The 22323-nt window shown below is 47.6% G+C and overlaps 1 protein-coding gene across 1 annotated transcript in view; it reads right to left on the reverse strand.

Moving 5' to 3' along the window:
* VWF (von Willebrand factor) overlaps nt 1-22323 on the reverse strand; it is a 154612-nt gene that overhangs the window by 67553 nt on the left and 64736 nt on the right. The window contains exons 16-27 of the mRNA XM_031936259.1: nt 20787-20921; nt 18652-18798; nt 12899-13039; nt 12570-12683; nt 10675-10831; nt 9792-9950; nt 8960-9095; nt 4844-6222; nt 3312-3428; nt 3073-3213; nt 2657-2800; nt 82-246 (exon numbers count right to left, since the gene is read on the reverse strand). Coding sequence (XP_031792119.1) covers nt 82-246; nt 2657-2800; nt 3073-3213; nt 3312-3428; nt 4844-6222; nt 8960-9095; nt 9792-9950; nt 10675-10831; nt 12570-12683; nt 12899-13039; nt 18652-18798; nt 20787-20921 — 2935 coding nt within the window. The remainder of the gene's footprint in view (nt 1-81; nt 247-2656; nt 2801-3072; nt 3214-3311; nt 3429-4843; nt 6223-8959; nt 9096-9791; nt 9951-10674; nt 10832-12569; nt 12684-12898; nt 13040-18651; nt 18799-20786; nt 20922-22323) is intronic.

Below are 22323 nucleotides of genomic sequence, written 5' to 3' on the forward strand. Positions count from 1 at the left end.
TGAATAGTATTTTTGTTTCTATGGTGGGTTTGTTTTGGAACCTTTTTTTGAGAGAAGAAAGAAAGGTATTGTAAGACTCACCAGAACACAGTTTGTGGAGGAAGGAATTGCCCAAGGTGACCATGGTAGGGAGGTCTTCGATTCGCTGGAGCTTCACCACGTTAGAGTTACCTGCTGGGCCTGCCAAGATCCTTAGCTGGGCTGCATCGTAGCGATCTCCAATTCCAATAGGGAACACTGTCACTCCTAGAATTAGCAAAGAGACAGGAAAGGATCTGTGGGCAAGTAGGCTCAAAATGGACTGGCTTGATCTGAACAGCATCTGAACAGAGCCTCATGTTTTCCAGGCTGGTCGCATACAGCAGCCCTACGAGGACGATATTCAGTCAACAGATATTAATGAGCTCCTACTCTGTGTCAGATACTATTGCATGCAATAGGGATACAGCAGTGAACCAAGCATATAAAGTCCCTCCCTGTCCCCCATCCTCATGGAGAGATAGACAACCAACACACAAACAAAGTAAATATACAGAATTTCAGATGTGGCTAAATGCTTAGGAAAAAAACAAAATGAGATGAGGAGGATGAGAATGCCCAGGGCTGAGGTGGGGGTTACTGTTGCATGCATGGCAGTTGGAGAAGCACTTGGTGAAAAGATGGCATCTGAGCAGAGACCTAACGTAAGGATAGAAGGAGCAAGAGGATATCTGAGGGAGGGACATCCCAAGCAGAGAGAAGAGTGAGTGCAAACGCCCCAGAGCAGAAGTGTGACTGCATGCTCCCAGGGGCTGGGGAGAGACGGACAAGCGAGAGAGGGAAAGAGCATGGATCAGGCAATGCTCCATTGGCCATGGTAAGGACTCACCATGTTCTGTGAATGAAACAAAGCCAGCCAAGATGACAGAGCAGAGGACAGGAGCTGCCTTTATGATTTTAAAGGGCCACTGCAGCTACTGCGCTGAGAATGAGCTGCAGGGGACAAAGGTGGAAGGTGGGGTTCCAGTTAGACAGCTATTTCAATAGTCCAGGTGAAAGATGATGGGGACTTGGATTGAGGTGACCCTGGTGGACATGGCGTGGAGTGGTGTAACTCTCAATGTGTTTTGAAGATGGAGCTATAGTTTATTCGTGGCTTGCATGGAGGTATCAGGAAAAAGGAAGAAGAATCAAGGATGCTGAGCTTTTTGAACTGAACAACTTTCGTAATTGCCATTCTCTAAGATGAGAAAGATGGATGTGAAAATCAGGAGTTTAGTTTTGCCTATTGGAGCATGCAAGCTGAGTTGAGGAGATATGAATTTCAAAGTCAGAAATGTATAAATATATTTAGACCCGTGACACTAAACTAGACCACCAAGGGGGTGTATGTAAGAAGAGAAGAGAAAATATCACAGGGCTGAGCCCGGAGAACGTGCATGCTCATTTACACATGAGAAACCGAGGCTTCGGACAGTTAAATGACTTGCTCTGGATCACGTTCACTTCCTCAAGACCACAACTGCTTCCTTTCCCAATGAAAATCTTTCTTTAGATGCTTGATACTAAAGGAGAAAAAAATCTCCATCCTGAAATTCCTCAATTCAGTTCCCCAGAAATTTCTAGGAATTTGCAATGTGCTTCAGGTTGGAGCGGATTTTCTACTAGCAGTTTTTCAGCTATCGTAAGTTTGTTATATTATCCAAATATTTATCCTTTCCCTTTTAGTGTCCTTTACCCTAAAATCACAGATTTCATAAACATGTCACATTCATTCACTCAACAAATGTTAAATGGTCACCTATTTTGTGCATCATCCACAGATGATACAAAAATAAGCAAGTTCTTCCCTTGCCTTCAAAGAACTCCCAGTTTTTTGCAAGGAATAGATATGTTACAAATATGATACAATACGATTTTGCACATTTTGAGTAGCTCATATGTGACATAGAGAATGGAGCAAATAACTTTCTCAGGAAGAACATCAGGAAGACAGCAGAGATTCTGACAGCACTCCTAGGCATGGTTCTGAAAGATTAACAGTTCTCCAGGTGGCCATGAGGGGACTCAATGTCACTCAACTCACCCAGACCTCCTTCAGCTGGGAGGTGGTCCCTCAGACTCGACCACCTGTCCCGGCTCACATCCTGTTGATATTAAGAACATGATAAGCACATGTTCTCATGCAGCACAAGGCTGGACACGTGGACCCTTCCCTTTCCTACAGCATGATCCTTTGTCTCTCATCCATTCAACCCTGCCAACCCCATTAGCCTGGTACCAGGAACAAACTCTAAATACATAAAGTCCCCATCGGTTCTCAAGGCCCCACAATGAGGCCTCAGACATGACATTTTAGTAAGAGACCATGAATCCTCCTTTAGAAAGGAAGGGCATACAGGTAGGATCACCCTTGGAAACAAAGGGAAAATGTGGAGAAATTAAAGGTTATAATTAGTCATAAAGATACAGGCTCAACACACACTTATTATTGTTTGGTTTCCAAATCACATTGTGATTGGATAATTTCCTGCTGTTTGATACCAGGACAGAGGTCGGTACTGAGTATATTTAGTATCAGACACAACATCCGAAAGTAACCCCAGCCCACTTTTAATCCTCTATCATTTCTAAAGTCTCGCTCTCCTGAACTGAGGACTGTACACCAGATTCTTACTGTTGGATCTGGCGGCATCAGCTGCTGCATCCACCGAATCCACAGAGACGTCCATGACCAGGATGACCACCGCCTTCGAGGCTCCCGGCCTGGCACCATGCATTTCTGAAGTCAAGTATCGCACAGCAAAGCCCAAAGCATCCCCTGAGGATGGAGAACAGATCACGCCAAGTCAGTACTGACTGCGGCTGGACACCCTGTTTCACGGAGGATCCTTAAGTTACTCAAAAGCTGAATGATTCAGAGACTCCGAGGAACACCCAGTTGAGACCTGGAAGAGGATCTAGCCCCTCACTTTCCAGAAGAAGAAACTAAGGCCAAGAAGCAAAGTGACTGGCCGAGGTCACACAGTCATTTATGCCAAAAATTAGAAGCAGAACGGAGATTCTGCATCCAGCCTGTGGCACCAAAGTTACCGATTTGGCTGGGGCCTCCCTCCCGCTGCATGACGTCCACAAGGTTCAGCAAATGGGCTTTCTCCAGGGCCACATTCCACGGCACGTCAATGGTGGTGATGCTTCCATACTGGAGCACTGACACCTGAGTGAGATGAGGCCCTAAAAGGAACAAGAAAATGAGGATTATTTTCTATCAAGTGGAGTCCCAAAAAGAGCCTCTTCATCACCGGCTGCTTCAAGGTGCCTCGCTCACTCACCTATATTGGCTTTTGAAATGAAAGCCTTGGCAAAACTCTTCATTTCATCAAAATAAGAAGCTGGGAAACTGGAGGAGCCATCCAGGAGAAGGATCACATCCAGGGGCTGGCTGCAGTCTGCAATGACAACCAGGAAGGTGAGCACACAGGTGCCAGCAGGGACACTGGCCGCCAGGCCTACAACCTGAAATCCAATAGGATCTGCAGGGCAGGCTGACCACGTGGCACCACCAAGGTTGGGGGAGTGCCTTCATGAGTGCAAGGGCAACGTGGGCCAGGGAGGAGGGGGTGGGAGAGAGGGAGTTCCTGGGGCCTGACTCCTCAGGTTTGGAGACATTGAGAAGACTCCGATTCTACCCACAGGAAGTTTGAATGTCTACAAATAAAAGCGGCAGGTATGGACTTCCTCAGTAACAAGGGGCCACCACTTTTCTAGAATTGAGTAAAATACTGGCCTGGCAAGACAAGGAGACTACAAAAGGAAATGGAGCGGCAGCCCCTCTCTGGACAATGAGCTGCTGTCCTCAGATCTTGCAGGGCAGGTGAACGTACTGTGATTATTCCACCTACAAATACCTAGTGCTCTTGTTAGTGTCTGAGCACATCTGAGATTTGATGAAATGATATAATTGTTGCTTTCCTCAGCAAAAATATTACAAGAATTTAAATAGATCTATGAACATGAATAAAAACAAAGAAACAAAAGTACTGACAAGTGTGAGACTCAAAAGATACTAAAAGAAGGCTAGTTATTCTGGGATGGTCCCAAACACATTGAATAAAGATGTTCAGGAACTAGGAATGGATTAGATGCCAGTGTCAGTAAAAGGTAGTAAATACAGCAGTGGGAGCAAGCATTTTTTTGAGCACTTGTCATGTGCCAGATGCTATTTTAAGCAAGTAGGTGCTATTATTATCACCATTTCATAGATGAGGAGACTGATACACAAAGAGGTTAAGTACTTGCCCAAAATTACCCAGCTAACAAGTGGCAGAGACAAGATTCAAACTAAGGCAGTCTGACACCAGTTTCTGAAGACTGCACCTGCTACCTGGCACCTGACTTCCTGGTCTCGCCCTGAAGAATGTCAGCTACTCAGAATAATTTCACCCACCCAGTATGGTCAAAAGGAAGCTTATCCTCACCACCTTTAACAGAGGTTACCTTGAAAGCAGAGGGTGGAATGAGTGGGGAAAAGGCTGTGTGATAAGGACAGACTTGCTTTTTGTTTGTTTGTTTGTTTACTCCTCCCTGGTATTGTTAAAATGTTAACAATAGGCTTCCATTACCTTTGAATTTATATAAGCACGCACTATAAGAAAAGATCTTCCCCCGAAAAAGGGTCACAGTCTGTCTCCCTGCCAGGGAGGTGAGGAAGCACGGGCCCTTTGAAGGCAAGGTTCAACCAAGGGCACACAGAGCAGGGACGCCAGGATTGGAACCCGAGTCTTATCTCGGCAGATGCACGCAGCACCAAGGCCACGCCAGCCCTCGCCCAGCCCTCCCACCTGCACACAAGGTGCCAGCATACCAGGCGCAGGGGAGAGGGTGGGGATCTTCAGCCCCTCTCCGGAGCAGCAGCTCTGCAGCACCAGGTCAGGAGCCTCTCGGGGGAGCGTCTCAAAGTCCTGGATGAGGATGGGGGCATTGGGCCAGCCAATCCTCTCCAGCTCCTGCACGTTGGCATGAGGGCCCACTCCAATGGGCACCACCTGGATGTCTCCAGGCAACCTCTTGATCTCATCAGAGGCAGGATTTCCGGTGACCATGTAGACCAGGTTGGGCGCCTGCTCTCGGTCACCCTGGCTGAGCAGGAAGCTGTGCTCGGAGAGGTACTGCAGGGCCAGCCCAGTGTTGGTCCTGTTGCCGCCCTGGTAGCGGATCTCTCGCACCCGCTGCAGGATGTCCCCTTTGGACTGTGCCTCGCTGAAGGGGTACTCCACCGCCACCGTATAGGAGTACTGCAGTACCGTGACGTGGATGCCGTCCTGGCCCACATCCATCCGCTGAATCACCTCCTCCATGAACTCCTTGCTCCTGTTGAAGTCAGCTTCACCAATGTTGTCCGATCCTTCCAGGACAAATGCCACATCCAGAACCATGGAGTTCCTCTTGAGCCCCAGGGTCGAAACCGCCAAGAGCCCTGGGCCCACAGTGACTTGTGCCACGTCAGGGGGCAGAGTAGGAGGAGGGGCTTCAGGGGCAAGGTCACAGAGGTAGCTAACAATTTCATCCCTCTGCTGCTCCAGCTCATCCACACCGCTCAGCACGAAGGCCTTGTTCTCAGGGGACTGCTTCTCAACGAGGTGGATCTGTTTGAGGTTGGCATGGGGCCCAATGCCCACCGGGATTATGATGACCTTCTTCTTCTTCAGGCCCTGGACGTAGCGGACAAAGTTCCGGGACATCCGTTGGGGCTCCTGGCTGGCCATCAGGAGCAGGGCGATGCGGGAGGCTTCAGGGCGGTCGATCTTGCCAAAGATTTGGAAGAGTGTGTATTTCAAGACCTCACTGGTGGAGGCCACTTGGCTGCCCGCATACTTCACCTGGCTGGCAATGCGCCGTAGCTCTGATGGTCGTTTCCGGTCCTTGAGCCCAATGTAGGCGTGGGAGCCATCGTGGTACTCCACGACGGCCACGCGGACCCACTTCTGGGAGATGCGCAGCCGCTCCATCATGTCCACCACAAAGGCCTTCAGCACTTCAAACTCAGCCTCGGACAGCCTGGAGGAGCCATCCAGCAGGAAGACCAGGTCCAGTAGCCTGCTGCAGTAGAAATCGTGCAAGGGCGCTTCTGAGATGTCCTCCACATACAGAGTGGTGGGGCTCACCGGGGCATCTGTGGGAGGCACCACAAGGCCTCCCGGCTCCTCGCAGGCTTCACAGGTGAAGTTGACACCATCACAGTGGCTGCAGCAAAGAGCGAAGAAATTGAAATGGTTCAGGAAGAACCTATGGACACTTCTGAGCCCTGTAGTGTATGACTACTTCCATATTCCCACAGAGTCTCCTGCCTGTTCCACCTGAACTTGAGATCCCATGGACCGTTCCACACCCAAGTGAGAGGTCACTGTTTAACATCTGTCCCCAAATAGCATGCATCACCCCCCTCCAAAACACACACATAGCAGGCTTCCTTTGACTCTAGAAACCAAAGCTTTAGACCATCCTAGGAAATGAAAAAATATATTCGTTGTTCCAGGCCATCCACATAGCCACTCAAAGCTGATTTCTTTTCAACCTACATCTTTAGCAACATGAATACTTAATTATAATCCAAGCTTCTTACAAATGTCTCCAAGAACAAATGTTACTAAAATGTGGACACTAACCTGTGCTTGTAAATGTTCTGTTAAAGATAAATGCTTTACGGTACATATTCTAACAGAATGTAAATTTTATTTTATTTATTTATTTATTTATTTTTTTTTTTTTTTTTTTTTTTTTTTGAGATGGAGTCTCGCTCTGTCGCCCAGGCTGGAGTGCAGGGACGCGATCTCGGCTCACTGCAACCTCCACCTCCCAGGTTCAAGGGATTCTCCTGCCTCAGCTACCCCCAGTAGCTGGGACTACAGGCGCCCGCCACTACGCCTGGCTCCTTTTTTTGTATTTTTAGTAGAGACAGGGTTTCACCATGTTAGCCAGGATGGTCTCGATCTCCTGACTTTATGATCCGCCCACCTCGGCCTCTCAAAGTGGTGGGATTACAGGCGTGAGCCACCGCGCTTGGCCATTGTATGAATTTTAAAACATGTTTAATATGTTGAGCCCTGAGAGAGAAAAAATTGGAGCAAAAACATTGTGGAAAGATGAATAGAGATTCAAAACCCCAGTTTTATCTAGCAGAACAAATTATTTGGGAGTAGTAGACAGGGGTCCCCAAGATGTTAGGCCTAGGAAAAGACATTCACTCATTCCTCCAGCAGACATAGGGTAAGCACCTCTCATGTGCCGAGTACTGGCCAGGCTCTGTGCCCAGCCCCAAGCACACACAAGTCTGTAGCAGAGCAGTGGCCCCACACCCGTTCTCCCGGAGATTCCTCTCCTCGCAGCTCTGGGCTGTGTAGACAGGAAACAAGGCTGTGACCACAAAAGGCCCAGGACTGCAGACCCATGTGGTGATGGCCTGGGGGGATCTGGAGACAATGCTGGGAAACTAAGGAACTATGGGAGTCACCAATATTAGAGACTTCTGGATTGTTGAAACACCTAAACCAGGATCTATTGGTTCTGAATTCCTTTTTGGTTCCTAATTCACAAACTCCTATACTAACATGCCAAATGTCCAGGATCTGCTGGTAACATCACCTTTTTGCCAGCGTCCTGGAAAGTGGCAAGACCTGCCAGACCACAGGTGAAATCAAGCGGCCCTGTGGTGGAGACCAATATGAGCCAGGATCATCTCTTTGGACTCTCAGCATTGGAGGCACCTGGCCTTCAGCACTCCCAATAAAGCTGACAAGATGGCAGTGCCCTGAGCCTGGGAAGTGTCCTCCTGTGGCTTGATCCCAGGTGATGCCCCCAGCCTGCTGTGGGACTACTGTCCACACACTGCTTGAGCTTCAGCATGCACTGTGGCAGCTGCCCCTGCCCGTGTGCCAGCAAAGGAGGTGGGGAGAGGGCTCGAAGCTCTCGTGCCCTTTTGGCACAGAACCCCAAGCCAGCATCAGAATCACCCCACCCTTTGCTCCTTACAGTCCCTGTTTCAGCATACAGAGTGTGCGCAGGCAGACTCTTACTAGGAAGTTAATTTCTCCTTCCCATGATCCACGAGATTTACTGCTTCAATCCTTGGTTAACGGTGCGTGAGTGACATACACTTTCTAGTTTCCTGTGTTTGCTAGAAAACTCACCCCAGGCAGTGTTCGTTCTTGTTTGTACAGATGGTGGCGGCAGGATCTGAGTCTGGCAACTGTGACCATAGACCCTCCCCAGCAAATTTACGTTCTCAAGTTTAAGTTCCCAGAAGGTTTGATCAGTGTCAGGGAGTGGTGTTGAATAGATCTGGATTTTAATAAATGTTCCCTACTTATGAGCAGGACTTCGGAGGGCTCAGAGCTCACCCTGAGGACTCCTTCTCACCTCCCCAAAGGCCAGTTTCCCAGAGGCAAGTCCAGTGAGAACCCAGGGTGAGAGCAACGAGTACCTTCCCTCCCCATCATGACAGCCGCACCCTGCGACCTTGACTATGGCCCCCACGAGGTTCTTACTACCCTGAGGGCCCTGCGTTCCATCTCACGTTCCTCTCCTGAGTCCCCACCTCCAGGAAAAAAGAAATCCGATTTTTACGAACACCTGTGCTCAGACTAGTCATGACCTAAAAGGACAGTAAGTGACCACACCCCACCTTCAGTGAGCAAAGCAAAAACCTCTTAGGACTTAAAAACCTATTAAGAGCAAAAACACTGCTGAGGAATATACGTGGAGGAAGCAGTCTAGCCCACCCCTAAAGAAAAAGCAGCAAACCCTAGGAACAAGCAAAACAATAAACTACACTAAGCAATGAATGAAATAAATAAACAAAGAAAATAAACTCCATCTCTCAACTCATGTAGCTAGGACTTTTTACCCAAAACCTAGTCTCTGAGCTGGCCCCCGGAGAAGCAATAAGATTCCTCACTCCAAACAACCCTGAAACCTGTTTTACCAAATCTGGCAGTGCTCAGGGTCACTGGGATTCAAGGTGACTTTCTTTCCTGAGGCAAAACGCCGGCCAGCCGCCTCACACACCGGGCAGTCTTCGGGGCTGACGCAGGTCTGCAAAAGCTCATCCAGGATTTTCCCTGCAAAAGCAAGCTCTTCTTAGGAACCAAAATGCTCCCCTTTCCCACAAGGAAGCCTCACTTTTAACTAAAAGGGAGGAGCCAACTCCTTGTCCTGCCCTAGAAGCCAGCTTCTCCTGCCCGCACCCCCAGGGGTCACCCCGCCACTCAAGGAGTGTCTTTCCTCCTTGTGCTTTGATCCCTCTGCAAAACTGGGAATGGGGGTTCCCTCACCCTACTCCTCCTCCCCAAGCCTCAGGACAAATGAAATCTTATCTCCAGGGCTCTTTCCGCTCTTCTGAATAACGTCTTCAGTAACTCTAGAGCTATGCTGTACCATATGATAGTCACAAACTGCATGTGGCTATTTAAGTTAAATTCAGTAAAATTCAAAAATTCAGTTCCTCAGACACACTCATCACAGTTACATTCAGTACAACATTCCCCCACTGAAGAAAGTTCTATCGGCAGGGGCAGCTTTAGACGAGAATCCCATAAATAGGCACAGAAAAGCATTTTGGAGGAGCTCGACTTGAGAAAAATCACAGTTGGCCTGACTCTGAAGAAAGAACCTATGGAGACAACCTGTGGCAGGGTTGCAGGTCAGAGACAGGACATGGCCGGTGGAGGCTGAGATGAAGCAAGACCTAGAAGCACCTTTCCACCCATCCCTATCCCATCCCACCAGCCCGACCCCCAGCGATAGAGGGGCCTCACCTGGAGGGCAGTGGGCATGGCAGCCCTCCACACACTGCACAGGGCAGGCCAGCGGCTCGGGGTGCTGGCACGTGACTCGACAGGCAGGTGCACAGCTGTTATAGCGCCACTCACACTCATACCCGTTCTCCCGGAGATTCCTCTCCTCGCAGCTCTGGGCTGTGTAGACAGGAGACAAGGCTGTGACCACAGAAGGCCCAGGACTGCAGACCCATGTGGTGATGGCCTGGGGCATCTGGAGATAATGTTGGGGAACTAAGAGACTATGGGATTCACCAATATTAGAGACTTCTGGATAGTTGAAGCACCTCAACCACAATCTATAGGTTCTGAATTCATTTCTTTCTTTATTTTTGTAGAGATATGGTTGCTATGTTACCCAGGCTGGTCTTGAACTCCCGGGCTCAAGGAATCCTCTGGCCTCAGCCTCCCAAAACACTGGGATGACAGGTGTGAATCACCGTGCCTGGCCCAGTTTTCTACATGAAAACATTAAGTTGCTTATGTCCAAAGAAGGAAGACTCTATAGACATAAATATATGAGTTGATCACTCATATTGGCAAATATAATTGTGCCTAATTAAAGACATAAATCGACTTCCTTCTTTTCATCAGTATTCCCTCTTCTCCTTCTGCCAGAATCTCTCCAGAAGAAAAATCTCCACATATTCATGCCTTGAATCCATGTCCCGCCTCGCCCATAATACAAACTTCTTACTAAGCCAACATCTTAACCCTTCTTAGCCCTTGGCCATCCAGTCCCATACTAGAGCTCTGTCTTCTCTCTCCCATGAAGGTATCCCCCTGCACTGACAAGGTCTTAAAGCATAGATACATGGAAAGAAGGGAGGGCATCTGAAAACATGAGTGCATCAGGACTCACGGCACAATGTGGCTGTCCTCCAGGTCACCACCTTGCCGTGCTGGGCACACACGTGGGCATAGGCAGCAATGGTGTCGCAGAAGCAGGCGCAGTCCCCAATGGACTCACAGGAGCAGGTGTCATATATGCAGACATCCAGGAATGGCTCGGGGTCCACCTGCAAAGGCAGCCTTAGGTGGCCCAGGCCTATGGCCAGGTGTCAGGAACTCTGGCTCTTAGTCTGGGTGCAAATGTTCTGATGGTCAATTTAAGGATAAGGAGGGTTTCCAGGTAGAAGCAGAAATGTAGCTCAATGGTCTCAAAGAGGGAATGGGAGGGAAGGAAAGATTCTTAGTTTCTAATCTGCATTCCAGCAAGAAAAGGTGAATAATGCAGGGCTGCTGGCCTTTTGCAGAACATGATGAGCCAGAGGATTTTCCAGAAGAACATTCCCTCTGTCCCTCTGCCTACCTCCCTGCTCAGCCAGCCACCTGTCTGTCCTCACAACCCACTGTTAGCCTCATGAGCATTAGGGTGGTTTTACAAAAACACAAACACACTTATGTACTGGTCACTGTCTTTCTTTGCCTCATTTCAGCAAAGAGAATGGGGAAACGCATCAGACCCTGCAACTGCCTCACTGCGCTATGGGGCAGGTATGCGGGACAACAGGGCCTAGACTCTGATTCCAAATCAAGTTCAACCAGTTCCCACCTTTCCTCGTCCCCAAAACACGCCTCTACACACACTGGACTTTTTCAGGACAATTACGACAGAAAATGAATTCAGACATTCAGGTCATTACGTTCCAACAGTCTCAATGTCCCCAACTCCTCCCCTGTCCTCACTCTTCCAACTCACATGCCCAGGATTTCCACCAAACCAGGGAATGTAAGTATCCTTTGGAGTACCTCAGAGACCGAAAATCACTGGACAGACAGAAAGAGAATTGAGGTCCATGTTTTCAACCAGTCTCTCCCACATTGGTGGTGCTACACAGCAGCATGTATGTATGCATGGCTGTGTGTGTACACAGACTTGTGTTCACATATGCCCATGTCCACATGTGTGTACCCACATACATGCAGCAGATAAGAGGTAACTGCACTATGTTCGGACATGGTGGCTCATACCTGTAATCCCAGCACTTTGTGGGTAGATCGCCTAAGGTCAGGAGTTCGAGGCCAGCCTGACCAACGTGGTGAAAGCTCATCTCTACTAAAAACACAAAAATTAGCTGGGCATGGTGGCAGGAGCCTGTAATCCCAGTTGCTTGGGAGGCTGAGGCAGGAGAATCGCTTGAATCCGGGAGGCGGAGGCTACACTAAGCCAAGATCATGCCATTGCACTCCAGCCTGGGCGACAGAGCAAGACTCTGTCTCAAAAAAAAAAGAAAAGAACCTTGGGGAAATCCTCGTCATTAGAGATAAAGACGCAAAAATAGGTCATAATATGAGGACTCAAAATCACCAAAATTAAGACCAAAAAAGAATTTCTGTGAGACAAGAAATGGGCACCAAGAGTTTCTGGGGAGTGGGACAGGAAGGTCCTTTGGTCTGGACAAATGCAGCAGTAACAGGAAGAGGAAACCTCTGGCTCCAGTGTTGAAAACAAGATACTTCGATATGAGAACAAATCCTAAGACTGGGGCCGAAAGAGAAGCGTTGGCACATGCCAAGGGGAGTTACTTCTCATGCAGAAGGAAATGTTTCGCCAGGCATTGCTTCCTCCAGAAACTGTTGATTTTACTTTTTGTTACCCAGATTGAAAGTCAAGAAAAAAACTGAAGTGGTGTCTTGGTGCAGATAATGTCAAGACACCAGGGTAGTGTCCACGTTAGAAGGTCACGCTCAATGTCCATACCACCGGGCCGAGCCTTGGGATCATCCGCTTCCCACTCCCCTCAAGGTCCTCACCAGCTTGTTGCAGTCCTGGAAGACGTCACTGGTAAGGATTCTACAGGAGGAATCCACCATCGTCTGCTTCATGAGGTTGTTATGGCAGGTGGCAGGGGATGAGTCCAGAGGTACCTGGGAACCAGGCAAGAGACAGGCCAGCCGTCAACTGGTCAGACTGGGGTTACTGAGCCCAGAAGGATCCAAGAGACCCTCCTCCTCACCCTGCAGCCACCTGAAGGTCATACCACCCACAAACCCCTTCCAGCCCCCATGAGAATGGGGACAGACAGGAGGACATTCCAGGAAGCAGGCTCTTGGGCTCTGTCCACACAGAGACCCAGACGTACTTTTCTGGTGTCAGCACACTGCGAGCTCACTTTCCAGGAGTTCCCAAAATCCACGGGGTCTTCCTCCACTTGAAGGTTGCTGCTGGTGAGGTCATTGTTCTGGACGCCATCAAAATTCCCACACAGGCCACACACTTTCTCCTTGAGAGACAAGTTGAGGGGATGAGCACCACCAAGCCCAGGGGCATGCCCTCCGGCTCGGGGGAAAGGGGAACATTCCTGGCGGCAATGGAGGCAGAGGGCATTCAAGGAAGAGGAGGAGGAACAGGACAGAGACTCAGAGGCGGCCCGAGGTGAGCAGCAAAGACTTGCCATTGCCAAGACCTATTCCTGAGCTTCCTTGCTGGTCCCATTTTATTTAAAGCTACGGAAACAAAGAGAGGCAACATGCCCAGGTCACATAGTCAGCCAAGGGCAGAGGTGGGAATCAGGCAGTCTTGGCCCCGAGATCACTGGTGGGAACTGTCACTGTCCCCAACAAGCACAGAAGCAGAGAGGAGCCAGTTCCACTTCTCCACCAATGGAGGTGTAGGGGTCTGAGGACGGAACGTTACACAACTGCCTGCCTCTGAGCAGGTGAGTCCCCTTGCCTGGAGAACTGCAGCCTGTTCAGACCAGGCTGGGCAGAATTCTGCTCTATCACACGTGTAATCAGGAAGGTATGTCTCACCTGTCTCCACGTTCACCCATCATGGAGTGCAACATGCAACGAGTTCTGAAAAAGTAGTTACTAATGAGTGAGAAACAAGTAAACACTATGGAAAGAGGAGGGATAAGTTCTAGTGTTCTGTAGCACCACAGGGTGACTGTAAGTCTCAACAATTTATGTTATATTTATTGTATATTTTTCTTTTTTTTTTTTTGAGATAGAGTCTCGCTTGTTGCCCAGGCCGGAGTGCAATGGCACAATCTCGGCTCACTGCAAGCTCCGCCTCCCGGGTTCATGCCATTCTCCTGCCTCAGCCTCCCGAGTAGCTGGGACCACAGGCGCCCGCCACTGTGCCTGGCTAATTTTTTGTATTTTTAGTAGAGATGGGGTTTCACCGTGTTAGCCAGGATGGTCTTGATCTCCTGACCTCGTGATCTGCCCACCTCGGCCTCCCAAAGTGCTGGGATTACAGGCATGAGCCACCGTGCCCGGCCAATTTATTGTATGTTTTCAAGTACCTGGAAGAGCAGATTTTGAGTGTTCCCAACACAAAGAAATGGTAAATGTTTGAGGGAATCGATATACTAACTACCCTGATTTGATCATTACACTGTATACATGTATTGAAATATCACACTGTCGCCAGTCAATACACTCAGTTAAATGTCAACTAAAAACAATAATAAAACAAAAAAACTACAGAAAAAACTGAAAATACTTGGCCTGGAGAAGAAAAGGTGCTATACTTTTACAACATACTTAGAGCCCTGGTCTTGAGACAAAGAGAAAAAAATGTATTATATTTTGCTTCAATAAGCAGAATTCGGCTTGGTACAAGGGGATTAAGTTACCAGGAAACATAGAAGAAGAATGTTCTCACTGTTGGGCAAAAGGCCAACAATCTTTACATGGCCTAGAAGCCTCCATGGTATGGTTACTGCCCCTCCCTGCCCTCACGAACTACTATTCCCCACAAGTCCCTCCTCTGCAGCCACACTGGCCGCCTTGTACAACCGCTTCAGACACCACCTTAGGGCCTCGGCACATGCTGTTCTGTCTGCCTAAACTCTCTCCCCCAGATACTGGCATGACTCATTCCCTCCCTTCCCCAAAGACTCTGCTCTTACATTCCCTCTTCACAGGGCCCATCAGCCCAAACTATCTATAGTAACATTCCCACTAGAATATGATCCACACCAGGGTTATGGAAGGCAAAACCGTAGCTCCCATGAGATCAAGAGTTTATTCTGGATTATCCGTGTGGGCTGAATGTCATCACAGGGTCTGATCAGAGGCAGGCAGGAGAGTCGGAGTTCAAAAGGTGCTGTGACAGACAGAAGCAGAAACGGAAAAAAAGAGTGGAAGATGCTACATTGCTAGTGTTGAATATGGAGGATGGGGCCACAAGCCAAGAATGCAGGCAGCCTCCAGAATGTAAAAAAGGCAAGAAAAGGGACCTCTCTCAGAGCCTCTAGGAGGAACGCAGCCCTGCCCACCAATTTTAGCTTTCCAACCTCCAGAACCATACGATAATAAATTTGTGTTGTTTTAAGTTATCAAGTTTTTGGTGATTTGTTATAGCAGCAATAAAAAACAAATACATGGAAGACATACACACACACACACACACACCTGACTTTTCCCCTGTTGTATCCACAGTGCTTAGGACAATGTTTGGCACATACAGGAACTTAGTATTTGTTGAATAAATGAATGAATGAGTTGGCAACGCTTTATGGGAATGAGATGGGCTGCCATAGAGAAGTGAGGGCAGTGCTGCCTCACTGGCTTGTACAAGCTGAAAATGGATAGCGTTATCAGGGATGCTGTGGAGGCCATTCCTGCCTAACTAAACCAGCTGCCAGAGTAGCCAAAGCCACTTGTCACATACATGGCACTTAAAGAAATCATTCATGTTCCAACAACCTGTTGGACCCTAAACAGTGGAAACATTCTCAAAAGTTGGTTATTAGCAATTTTACAAATAGCTCTCAAAACATGCCAGCCCATGGCTAAATGGTGAGGCAACATCCTAGAATAGTCTGCAGTGTTATAATAATATTGAGCATGATTGCTTTTCCTCTTTAAGAAACCTAAAGAAAATTTGATATTGTCATTCAAATTCAGAAAATACAGAGACCACCACAAAGGTACTCCTTGAAAAGAGCAACCCCAAGGCATATAATTGTCAGATTCACCAGGTTGAAATGAAGGAAAACGCGTTAAGGGCAGCCCGAGAGAAAAGGTCGAGTTACCCACAAAGGGAAGCCCAAGAGACTAACAGCAGATCTCTTAGCAGAAACCCTACAAGCCAGAAGAGAGTGGGGGCCAATATTCAACGTTCTTAAAGAAAAGAATTTTCAACCCAGAATTTCATATACAGCCAAACTAAACTTCATAAGTGAAAGAGAAATAGAATCCTTTACAGACAAACAAATGCTGAGAGATTTTGTCACCACCAGGCCTGCCTTACAAGACGTCCTGAAGGAAGCACTAGACATGCAAAGAAACAACCAGTACCAGCCACTGCAAAAACATGGCAAATTGTAAAGGCCATCGATGCTACGAAGAAACTGCATCAGTTAATGGGCAAAATAACCAGCGAGCATCATAACGACAGGATCAAATTCACATATAACAATATAAACCTTAAATGTAAATGGGCTAGCCAGGTGTGGTGGCTCACACCTGTAATTCCAGCACTTTGAGAAGCCAAGGCGGGCGGATCACGAGGTCAGGAGATCGAGACCATCCTGGCTAACATGGTGAAATCCTGTCTCTACTAAAAATACAAAAAAATTAGCCGGGCATGGTGGCGGGAGCCTGTAGTCCCAGCTACTCGGGAGGCTGAGGCAGGAGAATGGCATGAGCCCAGGAGGCGGAGCTTGCAGTGAGCCGAGATTGCACCACTGGACTCCAGCCTGGGTGACAGAGCAAGACTCCATCCCAAAAAAAAAAAAAAAAAAAAAAAAAGTAAATGGGCTAAATGCCCCAATTAAAAGACACAGACTGGCAAATTGTATAAAGAGTCAAGACCCATCAGTTTGCTGTATTCAGGAGCCCCATCTTACATGCAGACATACACAGACTCAAAACAAAGCGATGGAGGAAGATCTATCAAGCAAATGGAAAGCAAAAGAAAAGCAGGGGTTGCAATCCTAGTCTCTGATAAAACAGACTTTAAACCAACAAAGATCAAAACAGACAAAGAAGGCCATTACATAATGGTAAAGGGATCAATTCAACAAGAAGAGCTAACCTAAACATATATGCACCCAATACAGGAGCACCCAAATTCATAAAGCAAGTACGTAGAGACTTACAGAGAGACTTAGACTCCCACACAATAATAATGGGAGACTTTTAACACCCCACTGTCAATATTAGATCAACAAGACAGAAAATTAAAAAGGATATCCAGGAATTGAACTCAACTCTGCAACAAGCGGACCTAATAGACATCTACAGAACTTTCCACCCCAAATCAACAGAATATACATTCTTCTCAGCACATCACACTTATTCTAAAATTGACCACATAATTAGAAGTAAAGCACTCCTCAGCAAATGTAAAAGAACAGAAATCACAACAAACTGTCTCTCAGACCATAATGCAATCAAATTAGAATTCAGGATTAAGAAACTTACTCAAAACCACACAACTACATGGAAACTGAACAACTTGCTCCTGAATGACTACTGAGTAAATAATGAAATGAAGGCAGATACAAAGATGTTCTTTGAAACCAATGAGAACAAAGATACAACGTACCAGACTCTCTGGGACACATTTAAAGCGGTGTGTAGAGGGAAATTTTTAGCACTAAATGCCCACAAGAGAAAGCAGGAAAGATCTAAAATTGACACCCTAACATCACAATTAAAAGAACTAGAGAAGCAAGAACAAACAAGTTCAAAAGCTAGAAGACAAGAAATAACTAAGATCAGAGCAGAACTGAAAGAGAGACACAAAAAAAACCCTTCAAAAAAAAAAAAAATCAATGAATCCAGGAGCTGGTTTTTTGAAAAGATCGACAAAATTAATAAGACTGCTAGCAAGACTAATAAAGAAGAGAGAAGAATCAAATAGACTAAATAAAAAATGATAAAGGGGATATCACCACCGACCCCACAGAAATACAAACTACCATCAGAGAATACTATAAACACCTCTATGCAAATAAACTGGAAAATCTGTAAGAAATGGATAAATTCCCAGACACATACACTCTCCCAAGACCAAACCAGGAAGAAGCTGAATCTCTTAAGAGATCAATAACAGGCTCTGAAATCGAGGCAACAATTAATAGCCTACCAACCCAAAAAAGTCCAGGACCAAATGGATTCACAGCCAAATTCTACCAGAGGGCAAGTACAAAGAGGAGCTGGTACCACTCCTTCTGAAACTATTCCAATCAATAGAAAAAGAGGGAATCCTCAATTTATGAGACCATATGATCCTGATACCAAAGTCTGGCAGAGACACAACAAAAAAAGAAAATTTTAGACCAATATCCCTGAAGAACGTCCATGTGAAAATCCTCAGTAAAACACTGGCAAACTGAGTCCAGCCAGCACATCAAAAAGCTTATCCACCACAATCAAGTCAGCTTCATCCCTGGGATGCAAGGCTGGTTCAACATACGCAAATCAATAAACGTAATCCATCACATAAACACAACCAACGACAAAAACCACATTATTATCTCAATAGATGCAGAAAAGGCCTTCGACAAAATTCAACAGCGCTTCATGCTAAAAACTCTCAATAAACCAGGTACTGAAAGAACGTATCTCAAAATAGTAAGAGCTATTTATGACAAACCCACAGCCAATATCATACTGAATGGGCAAAAACTGGAAGCATTCCACTTAAAAACTGGCACAAGACAGGAATGCCCTCTCTCACCACTCCTATTCAACAGTGTTGGAAGTTCTGACCAGGGCAATCAGGCAAGAGAAAGAAATAATGACTTCCTCATATCCTAATTGAATACCACCTTCCCCCAAGAAAGGAGAGAGAGATAATGGTTTGCTCATCAGGGAGCAGAAAACGCTCCGAAGGCCAAGTCCCCGACAAGATGAAGCAAGAAAAGCCACTGACCTGGTACGTCTGCTTCAGGACCACGGAGATGCTCAGGTGGCGGTCCCAGACCACGGAGAGGGCTTTGCCCAACAGCAGAATGATGTACCGGCCAGACTCCACCACCTCAAAGTGAGTCTCGTCCTTCATGGGCCTCTTCACATTCACCTGGAGGAAGACAAAGCAAGACATACGGGAGGATGAAGGGTAGGCTTGACAGCCAGATCCTCCCTCCACTCCACGCCTGCCCATCTGTCTCCAGTGCCCACGAGTGCAGGCACCACCACCCCTCCAGGACCCCACATGCCACTGCACCCCTGCAGGGCCAGCCCCACGCCAGGACATGTCTGTGGCCATCTCACCAGCACCCCTCTCCAGGCATCCAAGACCAAGAGACGGTAACCGAAGTAGTAGCAAAGTCATCATTATGAAATTAAAGTACTATGAAACCAATGAGCAGAAGACCATCCACTGCTTCACAAAAGGTGTTTTATTGACAATTAGTCATTAAATATAGTGGTCCCCTAGACAGGTTTTCAACATGGCAATGATTTTAAGCAACTCTAGTTGATTGTTTAAAAATCTATTCCTCTATAAAAATAAGCAGCAGACTCTCACCTTTCCTGTATCCCACCACCTACCCCTCCCTAGAGCCACTGTCATCAGGAGACAGAGCTGAAGAAAAAGGAAACGCGGCACTCAGTGCTAGTGCCAGGAATCATCCACTGCAGGTTCGAGAAGGGCTCTGACCTGAGCCTCTGACTTGGCCCAACCCCTGCCAGTGCTGCACCCTCGAGGCCCATTTCAGCATGCGTGATGGACTCTCACTCCTCAGACTGAGACTGAGGCTGAGAACCGCCATCACCCCTGTGCAGAGGTCCTCTTGTTAGTAACACATCACGTGCAGAGCTAATCACATGTGCAAATCTATCCCTCACATGTCTGCACACCTGTTCAGCAGCATCACTGTCACTCTGCCCTAAATAGAGCTGTCCTTTGAAACGGAGTTGACACCGCTGACCCACAGTTAATACATCATGCTTGCTCAGTAGTTTTCTTCCATAATGGTGAAGAATTCACCTCCCATCCCCTGATGTCAATGGTGGGTATTGGGAAGAAGGCAGAGATGCAGGCTGAGGCCACGGGAGAAAATGAATATACCAGGACAGGTGTGTGCCCAGAGCCTGGGTCTCCATAGCAGTCCATGTAGTCAGAGCAGCTGATCCAAACCTGTGGCCTGGGGATGACAAACCTGTGGCCTGGGGATGACCTGCAACTTTAAACACAGGTTCCTGGGCCCCACCCAGACCTACTGAGTCAGAATCTCAGGATGGAGCTCCAGGATCCACATTTTAAACAAGATCTCCTAAGGGAGTCTTGTGTACACTTCTGAGAACCACTTCTTAAGCTCTTAGTACACAGGGGACTTAATCAGTTTACTCCTCTTCTGAGCTCCTTTAAAAACGTTTCTCTGGCCGGGCGCGGTGGCTCACACCTGTAATCCCAGCACTTTGAGAGGCCAAGGCAGGTAGATCACCTGGGGTCAGGAGTTCAAGATCAGCCTGGACAACATGGTGAAATCCCATCTCTGCTAAAAATACAAGAAATTAGCCGGGTATGGTGGCGTACACCTGTAGTCCCAGCTACTAAGAAGGCTGATGCAGGAGAATCGCTTGAACCCTGGAGGTGGAGGTTGCAGTAAGGAGAGAGATCACACTATTGCACTCCAGCCTGGATGAAAGAGCGAGACTCCATCTCAAAAAAAAAAAAAAAATGTTTATCTGAAAAGAACAGAAAAACATACGAAACATATCCCATAACATCATCACTTCATACACACACACAAAGAAAGCCCGGCTACCCTCCAGTCCCCACCCTACTCCAAAGGTGAGCACTGATTCTTCCCATGTTTGTGCAGATGCATGTGCATATCCTTCACACACACACTGCACTGTCGCTAAAATATTGCTCTGCCACTTGTTCTTCTCATAAAATAATATGTCACGGTCAGTTGCAACAACTCTGCCTCATCCCCTTTAAAGGCTGTGCATGATTCCATTCACACAAGTTCTAAATGAACGCTTGGAAAATGTTCCTCTTAAGTGACAGAAGCACAAAGCAGGACATGAGGGTGGAGGAGATGAGGCCGCACTTACCTCCCCGTCGAACAACTCAATCTCTCCTCCCTCCACCAGGATGGTGACATGTTTCTTGCATTTCACTGAGGGGTGGCTGCACCCCTCATTCCCCACCAGGATCCGAAAGGTCCCAGAGTTACTGCCGCAGTAATCCTAGGGAAAGAGGAGTGCCACGAGAGGACCATTATTCCCACTGGCTCTCACCAGACCAGAAGATTGGCATCTCTTCATCGCAGGCCTTTTGAGTATGTGTCACAGGATCTTGCCATGTCCATGGCTGTGCAGATGCGTCTGTGTGTGTGCCTGGGGGGAAGGGGGATATGCCCAGCTGAATGCCCTCAGGTGTGTGAACCTCGCCCACAAAAGATAAGCCAGGTGCCTGCAGTGAGTGGGGTGGGAGTGAAGGCGGGGGAGGGAGGGAAGGTGACATGTGGCCTGCTTTGATGGATGCATCAGGCTCAAAGGCCTTGCCTAGAGCCCATCAGAGTCCCTCTGGAGCCCTTGCCTAGAGTCCCACCCAGGTAGCTGGGACAGTTTGACCACAGGGCACTTTGTGGCTCTAAATTCTGGCTGAATCCCTCTGAACTGCTGGCCCAGAAACAGAACCAAATACGGGTTGACACAGCTCCACGGGTCCTGAACTGCCAGATCGAGATGAGTAGAGACGATAAGGGAGTTCCGGTCCTTGCTGGTCAATTGCATAGAAAATTAAGCAAAAAGGGACACATTCCTGGCAAATCTCTCTCCCATGGTGGCTATTATTGTGGTACGATGAAAAAAAAAAAGATAAAACGTTCAACTGAGAAAAACAAAGTGTGTCGCTTGAACCCAGGAGGCAGAGGCTGCAGTTAGCTAGCATCACGCCACTGCACTCCAGCCTGGCGACAGAGCAAGACTCCATCTCAAAAAAAAGAAAAGAAAAAAGAAAAACAAGGTGTGAATCTTGATTCTGCCACTTAATGGCAATACTGAGCAAACCACTTATCTTTCTGACACACACACACGCCCATGTAGTCATACACACATACACCCACACACGTAGCCATACACACACACATGCTCATGCATACATACATGCACACATACATGTGTGTCCATACAACACAATCTGACCTCTGTAAGATTCCATTTGACTTAATGGGATTGCTAAGTTAACTGGCTTTGTGTTAGGTTGATGCATGGCGAAGGCTAAAAGAGGAAACAAGGGTGTAAGTGCTTTATTTGTTCTTATCATCAGCTGAGATTTCTGAAAGACAAGGAGTTAGGTCTTGATGCTACTCCCCAAAGGAGGACAGCAGAAAGGGGAGGGGCCCCAGGACAACGCAGCAGAAGACAACAGAACCAGCTGTGGGAAAGGAAAACATGCCTACACACAGGGCACCATTTGGAGGGGAATCTTTCAAACTGGTCCAGTTGGGAAAGATGGCCTGGACAGGGAAGGGCTGGGAGCGGTAGATGCTGACTGGCTGTCTGGTCCTTGCTACACTGAATTAATTTTTTCCTGGATGTTCAGATTTGAATGGGCTGGGTAGTTGTTCTCCAAAGCTGGTGCCTT

Source organism: Piliocolobus tephrosceles, chromosome 10 (assembly GCF_002776525.5).
Source record: "Piliocolobus tephrosceles isolate RC106 chromosome 10, ASM277652v3, whole genome shotgun sequence".
Classification (NCBI taxonomy): domain Eukaryota; kingdom Metazoa; phylum Chordata; class Mammalia; order Primates; family Cercopithecidae; genus Piliocolobus; species Piliocolobus tephrosceles.